Source organism: Triturus cristatus, chromosome 10, assembly GCF_964204655.1.
Source record: "Triturus cristatus chromosome 10, aTriCri1.1, whole genome shotgun sequence".
NCBI lineage: Eukaryota > Metazoa > Chordata > Amphibia > Caudata > Salamandridae > Triturus > Triturus cristatus.
Window position 1 is genome coordinate 1,233,526,313 of NC_140593.1, and position 14,595 is coordinate 1,233,540,907.

Sequence of the window (14,595 nt, forward strand, 5' to 3'; positions counted from 1 at the left end):
TGCACGTGACTCCGGACGAAATACAGGCTTTCCTGTCGGCCATGAGTCATTTGTTTGGCCCATCGGGTCCCTCCGGAGCGCCTTTGGGCCCCGTGGACCCGTTGGGCGGTTCTGCCCCCGTGCCGCCGCCTTTGGCCCCTTCAGCTCCGGCTGCGGTGCTGCCTCCGGCTCAATGCGAGGATGAGCCAGAAATGGGAAGGTGATATGGAACGTCCAGTTGATCTGGATTTCTCTCCACACCCTGGTACACGGTGCCCCTCTTCCGTGGCTGCGGAGGAGGTTGGGACTTTTTCTGTGGTGTTGCGTAGGGTGGCTGAGGCTCTTAATCTCGAGCTCCCTTCTATACCTATCAAGACCAATCTCCTGACTGAGATACTGCCGTCAGCGTCCTCCTCTGTGGAGCCGCTGCTGCCCTTCAACTACACACTTACTGACGTCCTGTTGAGCACCTGGAACAAACCCAACACAGGGGCTCCTGTGGATAAAGGTGTGGCGCGATGCCATCTCCTGGCACCGGGCGACCCCAGCTTTCTCACACAACACCTGACGCCTCAGTCTGGTAGTCCAGGCCTCTGCCTCGCCGAGCGCATTCCCTTCTGCCCCTCCGGACAAGGAATCTAAGAAACTGGAGCAGTTTGGAAAAAAGATTTTCACTTCTGCCAGTACAGGGTTGCGGGCAGTGAATACTGCGTGCCTGTTGGCCTGCTATTCACATTCTGTGTGGGACACGGTGGCACACTGTGGAAGCTCGGGCGGTGCTCTCCCAGGCCATTACCGAGGGTAGAGATGCTGCTAAATTCACTATCTGTTGTGGCCTTGACACGGCCGATTCACTTGGCAGGGCACTTTCCTCAACTGTGGTGCTCTGTCGTTAAGCTAGGCTCAGAACAACTAGCTTCTCCGGGGATGTTCAGAACACTTTGTTGGACATGCCCTTTGATGGCACACGCCTCTTTGGTGACCAGGCGGATAGCACCCTGGAACGCTTTAAGGACTCAAGTTCTACGGCCCAGTCCTTGTGTCTCGCCACCACGTGCACTCCCTCAAGGTCCGCTTTTCGCTCCTTTTGAGGTCCGGGTCGAGGCGCCCAATCGCATTCCTTTCAGACCCGCAGGCCTGCGCAGCCGCAGTCTCAGTGCAGCCGCAGACGTGGGACCCGACGTGGTGAGTCCCGTGGACAGCGGGCAGGTCAATCCACCACCGCTCTTGCCACAGCCGCCTCAAAACCTTCCTAGGTTGGTGTTTCAGGCCCACCAAACGCCAGGATTCGCCATCACCTCCCCCACTGGCGCACCATCACTTCGGACAGGTGGGTTCTTCAAATAGTCCGAAGGGGCTACTCCCTCCCCTTCGAGTCTACCCCTCCAGCCATGCCACCTCAGTCCCACCGCATGTCAGGGGATCACTTGGCACTTCTCCAGCAGAAGTTGCGGCCCTCTTGGCCAAGGGGGCCATCAAGCTTGTTCCGACGCCAGAAGTAGGTCGTGGTTGTTACTCCCACTACTTCTTGGTTCCAAAGAAGGACAAAGGTCTGAGCCCTATCTTAGACCTCCAGAACGTCAATCGCTTGCTCCGGAAGGAGAAGTTCAAGATGCTCACGCTTGCTCAGGTCTGGTCTGCCCTAGACCTGCAAGACTGGCTGGTAGCGTTGGACTTGCAGGATGCTTATTTTCAAATCCCCATCATGTTAGCCCACCGGCGTTACCTATGGTTCACGGTGGGCCACGAGCACTTTCAGTTCACCGTGCTCCCTTTCAGCCTTACCAGCGCCCCTCGGGTGTTCACGAAAGTGATGGCGGTGTTCGCAGCTCATCTGCGCAGATCAGGGGTTTCAGTCTTCCCCTATCTCGACGACTGGCTGTTGAAGGCGGGCTCGCTCCAGGCTGTCGTCTCTCACCTCCAGACTACGGCCGACCTCCTGCATTTGCTGGGGTTTTCCATTAACGTGCCGAAGTCGCACCTGGTTCCCTCTCAGAAGCTCCTCTTCATCGGAGCGGTTCTGGATATGGTGCAGTTTTGGGTCTATCCTCCCGAACAGCGATTCCGGGACATTCGGGCTATGATTCCAATCTTTCGGCCCTGGTCTTGGGTTTCTGTCAGGAAGACCCTGAGGCTGCTGGGCCTTATTGCCTCCTACATCCTGCTGATCTATCATGCCAGATGGCATATTCGGGCTCTACAGTGGGACCTGAAGTTCTAGTGGACACAGCATCAGGGAAACCTGTCAGACTACGTCCAGATTTTGGAGGGCACTGCTCAGGACTTGCAGTGGTGGCTCACGAACCAGCGTTAGGTCAGCGGCAGATCCCTCTCCCTTCCCTAACTGGAGCACACAGTAGTGACGGACGCGTCCCTCCTGGGAAGGGGCGGCCACATGGGAGAGGCGGAGATCAGAGGCCTCTGATCTCCAGCGGAGTCCAAGCTCCATATAAACCTTTTGGAGCTCAGGGCGATCCTACTTGCGCTGAAAGCATTCCTTCCCTCTGTCAAGGGGAGAGTAGTGCAGGTGTTCAGACAACACCACCGCCATGTGGTACTGCAACAAGCAGGACAGGGTGGGGTCGTGGACCCTATGTCAGGAGGCTCTGCTTCTCTGGACGTGGCTGGAACGTCAAGGCATTTCCTTGGTGATTCAACACCTGACAGGTACCCTGAACGCCAGGGTGGACGAACTCGGCCGCAGGTGCATGCTGGATCACGAATGGTGTCTTCACTCAGAGGTGGCACAAGGTCTCTTTCAGCAGTCGGGAGAAACTAGGTTAGATCTATTCGCCACCGAAGAGAACACGCAATGTCAGCAGTTCTGCGCTTTAGAGTTTCCAAGGCGGCACTCACTCAGAGATGCTTTTCGTCGCAAGTGGAGTTGCAGTCTATTGTACGCCTTTCCGCCTATACCATTTTTGCCCAGAGTGCTGAAGATCAGATGCGACCGGGCCCAAGTCATTCTTGTGGCACCGGACTGGGCTCGAAGAGTTTGGTATCCTGAGCTACTCAGTATGAGCATAGATCCCCCGATCCGACTGCCTCTTCGGGAGGATCTCCTGTCGCAGCAACAGGGGACGGTCCTCCAACCAAACCTGTCCAGCCTCCACCTCCTTGCGTGGAGATTGAGCGGCGACAGCTGATTCCATTTGACTTGCCTCCTGAAGTCTGTAATGTGATTCTGGCAGCCAGGTGTCCCTCCACTAAAACGGTATACGCCTGTTAGTGGAAAACATTTGTTGCATGGTGCACAGCAAAAGCTGTTGATCCTCTTTCTGCCCCTCTTTCTGAGGTCCTATTGTTCCTTCTCTCTTTGGCCCAGCAGGGCTCTGCTCTGGGCACTATCAAGGGCTACCTTTCTGCTCTTTCAGCCTTTCTTAGGCTGCCTGATCGGCCCTCTCTTTTCAAGTCCCCAGTTGTCAATAGATTTCTCAAAAGCATTACTCACCTTTTCCCTCCTATTCCTTTTGTGATGCCTCAATGGGACTTGAACCTGGTTCTCACATACTTGATGTGCGCTCCCTTTTGGCCTCTTCATAACTGTCCTTTGCGGTTATTAACTTTGAAAACTGTCTTCCTGGTGGCCATCACCTCCGCTTGGCGGGTGAGTGAGCTCCAGGCTCTGTCCTGTAAACCTCCTTTCCTGGCGATTCATCTGGACAAGGTTGTGCTTCGACCGCGTCCCTCCTTTCTACCAAAAGTAGTGTCTGCCTTTCATCTCGGGCAAACTGTAACTCTGCCCACTTTCTTTCCACACACTCCGAGAAGAGGAGAGGCTCCATGAATGGCCGTGCTGTGCACAAGCAAACTATCTCCCGATGGGTTGTCTTGTGCATTAAAGCCTGTTACTCTCTGGCTAAAAAGGAACCTCCGGTTGGGCTGCGCGCCCATTCTACCAGGGCGACAGCAGCTACTACAGCATTGGGATGCGGTGTCCCCCGGCAAGACATCTATCAGGCGGCCACTTGGGCCTCATTGCATACTTTACTAAGCACTATTGCCTTGACAGTCCGGTCCGGAGAGACTGCTTCTTTGGTCGTTCGGTTCTCCATGATTTTCTGGTGTAATCTCACTTCGCAGACCCACCACCGGGGTTGGTATTGCTTGGGTATGTATTCTAACGTAAGGAATCTTATCACTAACGTGTCTCTTTCAGATGCACAAGTTACTTACTTGTGAACAATATATCTGTAAGAGACATTAGTTAGTGATGGATTTCTTACCGCCCGACCATCCTCTCCGTTCTACGAACTTTTATCTAGGGTTCAGGTCATCCCTTTTAGGGCCCTAGTTCTATTGCACCAGCAGTCGGTCTCTGGCATGGCTCTGCGCTCCTGGCGCGGAAAAGTTGTGTACAGAATTGATGTCAGGGCGCGTGGGCGCGTCTAAGTAGCTCCGACGTCGTATCGGCGGCTACGATGCCTGCGACGTATGCGGAGCCGCACGACGACGCCTACCGACGCGCAGGGGTACTGCTGACGAAAACTTTCCAGATCCAGTCTGACGCCTGGGGATATTCTAAGGTAAGGAATCTATCACTAACTAATGTCTCTTACAGATATATCGTTACACAAGAAAGTAACTTGTGCTATTGTACCTGCTTTGCATATAATGTTGTAGAATAAATTATTTGATGGTGAATGATGCCTTACAATGCGAGTTTGTGTTTTTTCTCTTGAGTAGTTTGTAGGTGATTAGGGAAGCGAATGAAGTAGATGGTTAATCAAACCGGAGACCAAGGTTAAGATTAGCAAATCTAGGTGTGCATTGTGAGAATGATAATTTGTTGCAACTATCTCAGTGTTTTAGTTGCTCCACGTGTGTGAATGGCTGAAAGGAAGAAACAAAAGTATTCAAAAACCTCTAGGTGCACTTTGACAAAACAGGTGGACAGTCGCATGTTGGATTCTCAAGAGATCCTGGGATGAATGTTCGAAGTTATAAGTCGAATTGCTAAGAAGCTTTTTTACGAGAAATGTCAAAATCCCGTGTAGCACTAGATACAAAGTAATCAAAAGGTGAGTGGTTCATGGTCGTGTTTGGCATGTGTTTGTCCCGTGTTTGTCCCAGACAGTGAGTGGAATGTGATCTCTCACCTCTTTGAGTTGGTGGGATACCACAATAAAAAGACAGCACCTCACATGTGTAGCAGCTGATACTCCACGTAGAGTAAGACTATGCACTTAGTCAAAATTATCGGTGCAACAATGCGTTATGCACCAGTGTCGTTTATAGGGTAGCTTGGAAGGCACCCAGCCTTCTCCGCAAGGGTTAGAATTCGCATATCTTGAGTTGATCGCAAGGACAGCCTGACGAAAAACTGAATATTGTAGTCTGCCAGGTCAGTGTCTTTTTTAATTGGTTGTCATGTTAGGAGCCTAATTGCAAAACCACCCCTAGATTTATGCCCACATGGCTTTTTTTCAAAATATTCACAGTAATAGTCTGGAGCAGTCATTAGATGGCATGATAATACAAAGTTTGTAATTTTGTAACCGGTGCCAATCAATCAAGTCAGTGTTATATGTGAGTAGCGATTCTTGTTGTGTTTGTCCAGGGCGGGAGAAAGTCTAGTCTTGCTTATAGACCGGGTGTGTGAGGTGGTAATCTGAAGGCTTTGTGTTATTTCAGCAGTGAGAAATATGATCTTGCATGAACGGGAAACAGGCGCCTAACCTGCATTCCTTTGCTTATACTTGGCCGCAAAGGTTTCAGCAGGGTCTTAGGAAGTACGATTTGGACAGTACATGTTTGTTAGTGCGGTAGTGCCCTACCATCACCATTGAAAGTTATATTTGTAAGCACTGAGGTATTTTTTAATAACTTTCAACTGATGGCAGCTTCAGGGCTAATGACCTATCTGTCTCTTGAACATTGTTCCTAGGCTTTCTGTTAAAGAGCTCCTGAATCACGCCTTTTTCGCTGAGGACACTGGACTGAGGGTGGAACTCGCAGAGGAGGACAACTGCATGAGCCCTTCCTTGGCACTTAGACTGTGGGTGGAAGATCCCAAGAAACTCAAAGGAAAGCACAAGGACAACGAAGCCATCGAGTTTGGTTTCAATCTGGAAGCTGACAACCCAGATGAAGTGGCCTTCGAAATGGTGAGATTGCCACAGTCTGGTCCGTGTAACCTCCTGTAGTCCGGTCCGTGTAACTCTCTGTAGTGTTATTTGCACGTACCTTTTTATTGTGCCTCATGCGATCCATATATTATTTTTACCTGCCCTAGCATTTACTAATTCTGTTCTGATACAGACAGCATTCAACCTTTGGTAATTATCTACCTGTACAGTCTGTGTAGGGAAACGTAACTTTTTTGGAATGCATACCCTACAATTTCATCAGATACCCCCTTATGTGTGAGTGTCTGTTACCCAATTGGGCGTAGCAGTTACAGGACTCCCTGGTAGTCCTGTAACTGCCTAGGCAGTGGACCTATTCCACTAGAGAATTGCCTTGCAGTGCCCTCCCCAGGTTAGTCTTACTTTGTAAGTCTGGCCCTTTAATATTGAGATTCATTCACATTATTTGCTAGGGAGTGTGCCTGCATGAAGCATCATTGCTGCGTTCTTGTAGGTGATTAGGTACCTGCAGTCTTTTTTTGTCCTGGGCTGAATTTAAGGGTCGTAATGTCTTCATTATTTTGCATATTGTAGTGAATTCTAAGATGATTTCCCTATGACAGCAATGTTGATCCGCTTCTAGGATTTGATTTGAAAAACTGTTTGCACTCGTAATGTTTTCATGGAATTTGTTAATAGTGATTCAATAAGCAAACATGAGACCACATTCACATATAAAAAAGACATCTGACAAGTCTGAGTGGTTCCTATAGTTTCTGCAGCAGAAGTCAGTCAGTTGATGCCATTGTGATGTACTGGGCTCATACCAAGGGTCTCCATCCTATTCTGTACTACTTAGGCTACTTATGTTCAAATGACAGTCATCCCGAGCCACTGATGTTATTATTCTTGTTAAAGTGACCACATCAATCAGACAGTAGTAGACACTGCGTGCCAGGTTACCAGATATGATCACCTCAGTGCATCAGGCTGGGTCGCCAGCAGCGATCACATCTGCTTCAGGCAGGGTTGCCAGCAGCGATCACCTCAGTGCATCAGGCAAGGTCGCCAGCAGCGATCACCTCAGTGCATCAGGCAGGGTCGCCAGCAGCGATCACCCCTGTGCATCAGGCAGGGTGCCAGCAGCGATCACCCATGTGCATCAGGCAGGGTCGCCAGCAGCTATCACCACAGTGCATCAGGCAGAGTCGCCAGCAGCTATCGCCTCAGTGCATCAGGCAGGGTCGCCAGCAGCGATCACCTCAGTATATCAGGCAGAGTCGCCAACAGCGATCACCTCAGTGCATCAGGCAGGGTCGCCAGCAGCGATCACCTCAGTATATCAGGCAGAGTCGCCAACAGCGATCACCTCAGTGCATCAGGCAGGGTCGCCAGCAGCTATCACCACAGTGCATCAGGCAGACTCGCCAACAGCGATCACCTCAGTGCATCAGGCAGGGTCGCCAGCAGCGATCACCTCAGTATATCAGGCAGAGTCGCCAACAGCGATCACCTCAGTGCATCAGGCAGGGTCGCCAGCAACTATCACCACAGTGCATCAGGCAGAGTCGCCAACAGCGATCACCTCAGTGCATCAGGCAGGGTCGCCAGCAGCTATCACCACAGTGCATCAGGCAGAGTCGCCAACAGCGATCACCTCAGTGCATCAGGCAGGGTCGCCAGCAACTATCACCACAGTGCATCAGGCAGAGTCGCCAACAGCGATCACCTCAGTGCATCAGGCAGGGTCGCCAGCAGCTATCACCACAGTGCATCAGGCAGAGTCGCCAACAGCGATCACCTCAGTGCATCAGGCAGGGTCGCCAGCAGCGATCACCTCAGTATATCAGGCAGAGTCGCCAATAGCGATCATCTCAGTGCACCAAGCAGGGTCGCGAGCAGCGATCACCTCAGTATATCAGGCAGAGTCGCCAACAGCGATCACCTCAGTGCATCAGGCAGGGTCGCCAGCAGCGATCACCACAGTGCATCAGGCAGAGTCGCCAGCAGCTATCACCTCAGTGCATCAGGCAGGGTTGCCAGCAGCGATCACCTCAGTATATCAGGCAGAGTCACCAACAGCGATCATCTCAGTGCACCAGGCAGGGTCGCCAGCAGCGATCACCCCAGTGCATCAGGCAGGGTCGCCAGCAGCTATTACCTCAGTGCATCAGGCAGGGTCGCCAGAAGCGATCACCCCAGTGCATCAGGCAGGGTCGCCAGCAGCGATCACCTCAGTGTATCAGGCAGAGTCGCCAGCAGCAATCACCTCAGTGCATCAGGCAGGGCTGCAGCAGCGATCACCTCAATGCATCAGGCAGGGTCGCCAGCAGGGGTCACCTCAGTGTATCAGGCAGGGTTGCGAACAGAGATCACCTCAGTGCATCAGGCAGGGTCGCCAGCAGCGATCACCCCAGTGCATCAGGCAGGGTCGCCAGCAGCTATTACCTCAGTGCATCAGGCAAGGTCGGCAGCAGCTATCACCTCAGTGTATCAGGCAGGGTCGCCAGCAGCGATTACCTCAGTGCATCAGGCAGGGTCGCCAGCAGCGATCACCTCAGTGCATCAGGCAGGGTCGCCAGCAGCGATCACCTCAGTGCATCAGGCAGGGTCGCCAGCAGCGATCATCTCAGTGCATCATACAGAGCTGCCAGCAGCAATCACCTCAATGCATCAGGCAGGGTCGCCAGCAGGGGTCACCTCAGTGTATCAGGCAGGGTTGCGAACAGCGATCACCTCAGTGCATCAGGCAGGGTCGCCAGCAGCGATCACCCCAGTGCATCCGGCAGGGTCGCCAGCAGCGATCACCCCAGTGCATCAGGCAGGGTCGCCAGCAGCTATCACCCCAGTGCATCAGGCAGGGTCGCCAGCAGCTATCACCTCAGTGCATCAGGCAGGGTCGCCAGCAGACATCAACCCAGTGCATCAGGCAGGGTCGCCAGCAGCTATCGCCTCAGTGCATCAGGCAGGGTCGCCAGCAGGGGTCACCTCAGTGTATCAGGCAGGGTTGCGAATAGCGATCACCTCAGTGCATCAGGCAGGGTTGCCAGCAGCGATCACCTCAGTGTATCAGACATGGCTGCCAGCAGCAATCACTTCAGGAATTAGGTGGGACTACCAGCAGCGATCACCTCAGCGCATCAGGCATGGTCGCCAGCAGCGATCACCTCAGCGCATCAGGCATGGTCGCCAGCAACGATCACCTCAGTGCATCAGGCCGGGCTGCCAGCAGCGATCACCTCAGTGCATCTGGCACAGTTGCCAGTAGTAATGCAAAAAAGGCATTGTCAATGTGGATTTGCCTCTGTTTTGGTAATGTACAACAGCCATAGTAGCAATGCCTTTGGCACCAAGGTAATAGTAATAAGTCTCCCCAATTCCACATGATTTATCACTCAAATATCAGCTTTAAATATATTCAGGAAATTCAAGTATTTTTCTCCATTCACTTATGAGTTCTGAAATTACACATATTTTCATTTCAAATACACACGTTCTAATTTTGGTATACGTATATTCAACCAAGCCAAAGCTTATAATTTAGCAGACTTGTTTGCTCAGCTTCTTAACTTCAGCTACTTTAGAAGTTTTAAATTCAAACCTTTCCTTCAAATCAGCTATGTTTTACTGTTGGTGCCATCTTCAGTATTATTTCCCTTCGATTTTCTCTCATATTGGACAAGGAGAAAGAATCTCTTCAGAGCCTGTGCCACCTGCTCAAAGAAGAGGCTTCATACGGACAACCCTCACAATGACCATCTATTTCCTGTATCCCAAACATAAGGCAAAGGATTGTAAGGTATGTCGTACCTTTTCAAATAAGACATTGAGAGATCGTGAGGGGCGCCTTCTTATTTGGCTTTAAAAGTTAAACGCCAGAAAGGACTTAATTTCTAGTGAGGACAGTGATAAGGCATCCTCTTCATCATCAAGGAGGTCCCATGAGAGAGGGAGATCACCTCAGGCTCATACATCCAGCGGGCATCCAAAGAAAGCCTTGAAAAAGACCCCTCATGCATCTTCTAGGCGTAGTCCATCTAAATCTCTTCACAAATCTGAAAAGGATATTCATTGAAGGACAGTAAGGCAAAAAAAGCAAGTTCTGAGCCTTTTCATCACCTCCTCAAGGCAGGTGTTCTTTGAAAAAGCCGCCTTCTTCCCACTGAAGAAAAACAGCTAACAAAGGCATCGTGGACGAAAAAATCTTCACCGTAGTCGACGAGAGGTAAGATCCACCAGTCTTCAATATCTAAGCAAAAGGCAAGTGCCGCTTCACCATCGATGACGGCAGCGTCGTCATCAGAAGCTGCACGCTCATCTCTGTTTATCCCCTGACGGCATCATCAACGTCGAGGACAGTGGTTAACGACGACTATGACCGTGGTACCGACTACTACTATGACAGCGACGACGACAGTGATGACAATGGCGACTGCGTGGGTGCTGACGACACAGGTGACTAAGGGGTCGACAGTGCCACCGCTGACTAAATCAACGATGGTGGTGCTGTTGACGATATCATTGAGAGAAAACTCGCCTAAGAAAGGAGAAAAGATTAAGATGAGGCACATTACACCAGAGGTTACCATACCTAGCGGGATTACACCTTTGCTTCCCTCACATTTTCTGGAAGAACAAGATTCTGAGGAGGCGGCGGATGATGGTCTTTTTGGCTACGCACATAGCCCATCGCGTTTATGTCCGATCCTAAACCTCAGGATTTTGAGCTGGCTTCTCAAACCAGAACAGTTCACGATGCTGACCCTAGCTCAGATGATTCTTGCGCTGGAGAAAGACGACTGGATGGTGTCAATCGCCTTGCAGGTTGCTTACTTCCACATCCCTTTTCTCCAGTCGCGCAGGAAGTATCTTCACTTCATGGTGGGATCCCGACACTCAGTTTGCAGTTCTCCCATTTGGCCTCACTTCTGCTCTTCTGGTTTTCACGAAGGTGATTGCGGTGGTAGCTGCTCGTCTCAGAATATCAGGGATACCAGTATTCCATTACTTGGACCATTGGCTCCTCAAAGCAAGTCTTCAGGTTTGGTATTGCATTACTTGCTTCACTTGCATCACTCACTTAACTGTCGTTTGATCTGGGTTTTTTCATCAACAAGTTCAGATCTCACTTGAAGCCCTCTCACCGCACCCTGTTTTTAGGGGTGATGTTGAACACAACTGTGAATCGAGCCTACTGTCCTCCTCAGAGGATTCACAACTGTCAGGCTATAATTCCGATGATTCAGGATGGAGCGGTTATTCCGGTCCTGAAGGTCTTGCGTCTGCTAGGTCTGACTGATGGTCACCCAAGCACACTGATACATGAGGGCCCTCCCGTTGTTTCTCATCGGGCAGTGGTTTCAACATCAACACAACTGAGATCTACAAGCTTGTATCAAGATCTCCAGAAGCACTGCAATGGATCTTCAAAGGTGGAGTGTGACCATCAATCTCTCTCAATTAAAGCAGTTTCACACCCCCCCATCTCCGGTATCCGTAGTCATAACTGATACCCCCAGTCTAGGGTGGGGTGCTCATCTGGAGATCAGAGGTCTTTGGTCTTCAGAGGATCAGTTATTTCTTATCAATCTGCTGGAACCACGGACAATGCGTCTGGCCCTCAAGGCCTTCCTTCCTTCCCTTTGCGGTCAGTCAGTCCAAACAGACCACACCAGTGCAATGTGATACATCAACAAACATGGTGGCGTGGGGTAATCTCTTCTTTGCAGAGAAGCTCTGCGTCTCTGGTCCTGTGCTTAGCATCACCACATTTGCATGGTAGCAAACCACTTGGCTGGAGTACTTAACGTAGGTACAGAGAGTCTCAGTCGACGTTATTCTGCAGTTCACAAGTGGCATCTCCATCCAGAAGAGGTGTGATCAATCTTCCAGTTATGGGGAACTCCTCAGATAGACCTATTTGCCACTCGAGAGAACGTGCACTGACCATCCTTCTGCAGTCTCCAGTATCCGATGCAGGGAGCATTGGGAAATACTCTTCAATTGAACTGGAACTCCCAGCTGCTTTAAACTTTACCTCCGATACTTTTGATTCCTCAGGTGCTGAGAAAGATTCGCCTCGACCAGGTTCAAGTAATATTGATTGTACCGGACTGGACAACAAGGGTGTGATATGTAGAGCTCATCCAGCTCTCTGTGTGCCTTCGGCTCGGTCTCCCTCACAGGGCTAACTCCTCTTGCAGTCGCAGGGGCAGGGTCTACGCCCACACCTCCAGAGCCTGCTCCTACATGCCTGGACATTGAACGGGTCAACCGGAGTTCCTTTTCTCTCCCTTCTGATGTGGTTGATGTTATTTTATCATCCAGAAGACACTCCTCAAAATCGGTTTATGCTGGCAGATGGTCATATCTTTTTTTTTTTTTAATTGAAACATTTTATTTTCATTACAAACGATACAACCAGTCGCTCATCTGGAATACACAGCTTGTACATGGTGTCTCTGTCTCCCTTCCACACTTACATTCTACGAATATACAGTCTCATCTTACCCCTCCATCTGGTCTGTGGTATGGCCACAATTTCCACCAGACCCTCTCATACTTACGGGGGCAATCCTGGCCTTGTATATTATGTCTCCCATCTTGGCGCACACGTCCATGCTGTTCGTCCTTTCCATTATCGATGGGGCTACAGGAGACGTCCACTATTTGGCTAGGTCCCTTTTAGCCACCAATATGCCTATCACCACCAAAGCCCTGTCCTCTCGGGACCCCCTAGAACCACCATATGCCTAGTAATGCACTTTTAGGATGTTTTTATTATGCAACCCAACTACATGAGTTAGAGTAGATATGACTGTGTTCCAGTGTATTTGGGTAACTGGGCATGGCTACACCATATGAAAGGTATCACCCCTGGGGTCTAGGCATCTGCAGCAGGCTGAGGCTCGTGTTCCCGCCTTCCATAGCCAGAGGGATGTTTGGTAGACCTGATGAAGAAATTTTAACAGTACGAGCCGCAGCCTCGCTGAGATCGCCATCACACAGGGGTCCATACATGTGTCCTGCCAATCTGCCTCGTTCATGGTTCTCACCCATCCTTCCTATTTCTCCCATAGGGAGCGCATCCGACGGGAGGATAAAACACCGAGGTCCTATACATTTTCTAAATTCCACCCTTCACTTCATGACCCATAAGCAGGCGGGCCACTTAGTGGACTGCACTCTGGGACTTCGTCCAAGACATCTTTGTATTCCAGTAGCGCATTCCGAAGCTGTAGATAAGGAAAAAACTGAGCAGTGGGCATTTGGAAAAGCGCAAGGAGGTCTTGAAAGGGTCTCATACATCTCGCAGGTGGGATATCTCTATGCAGTCCTATCCCTTTAAATCATCCTTGGATTCTATCTGTGTCAGGCGGCGGCCCTCCTATAAAGGGGTCTTGCGGTTGAATGTGCAGCCCCAGCCTGTCCACCTCAGTCTCACCCTTAACACCACCTGAGTCATTTCTGGAAGGGATGTTGAAATGGGTGACCCATATAGGATCCCCACCACTCGATTCAGGTCAGGGAGGGACAACTTTTCCTGGTATGTTGAGTCCCCGCTCCCAGTAGAAGCAATCATTTATGATCAGTAGTTGGGTCACCCAGTAGTAGAGATAATCAGCCATGGTGAGCCCGCCTTCATACATGGAGTGGACACATTTGCCAAAAGCCACTCTGGGGGGTTTGTTTGCCCAAATAGACCACTGTGCCATGGCTGCCAGGGAATCAAATCAGGTCTGCGGAATGTGGAGAGGATAATCTTGGAAAACGTAAATTAGTCTTGGAAGGATCATCATTTTGAAAAGGGTTGTTCTACCCATAATGTTTAGGGGAAGTTTGTCCCATCTGGACATATATTCGCATAGTTTCCTCACCATGGGGCCAAGATTAAGACTCCAGGTAAGTCCATGTTTCCAGGAAATGTAAACGCCAAGGTATAAAAAACTCAGTCGGTGTACAGGGATCCCAGGATGCCAAAGTTCGGCTGTCACTCTATATGGGCACCAGGAGGAACTTATCCCAGTTAACCTTCAAACCAGAGGTTGCCCGAGGGTATTTAGGATATAGATTAAGCGAGGCTTCATCTCAGCAGGGCAAGAGAGGACCAGCAACACATCGTCCGCATACAGTGCTATTCGGTACTCCGTCACCAGGCCCCAATCAAACCTGTGTCATAGCAGATCCGGGCCACGAGGAGTTCAATAGCTAGAGTGAAAAGGAAGGGGCAGGAGGGGAGAGCCCTGCCTGGTGTCCCATCTGATAGGGAGTCTGGGGGAAAGAACCCCATTGATGCGCACCCAAGCCTGAGGAGCAGCATACAGGACCTTAACATAAGCCCAGAATATTTGACCAAGCCCCATCCTGGTAAGGGTTTCCTCCAGGAACAACCAGCTAAAGTACCTAATACTTTTTAAAAATGTATTTAAAAAAAAAATAAAAGATGCTGAGCCCCCCCCCCCGCCCCCATAGATTTAATCCAATTTAGTGGTAAGTGTACCTTTTGGATAAAATGGCGTATGCTGCAGCGGGGGATAAATCCACATTG

General features: G+C 50.6%; 1 protein-coding gene across 2 annotated transcripts in view; it reads left to right on the forward strand.

The window, feature by feature from the left end:
* The window catches only part of WNK3 (WNK lysine deficient protein kinase 3), a 1,041,636-nt gene that overhangs the window by 386,666 nt on the left and 640,375 nt on the right, over nucleotides 1-14,595 (forward strand). For both annotated transcript variants that reach the window (XM_085629857.1, XM_085629858.1), the window contains exon 7: nucleotides 5,867-6,086. In XM_085629857.1, coding sequence (XP_085485983.1) covers nucleotides 5,867-6,086 — 220 coding nt within the window. The remainder of the gene's footprint in view (nucleotides 1-5,866; nucleotides 6,087-14,595) is intronic.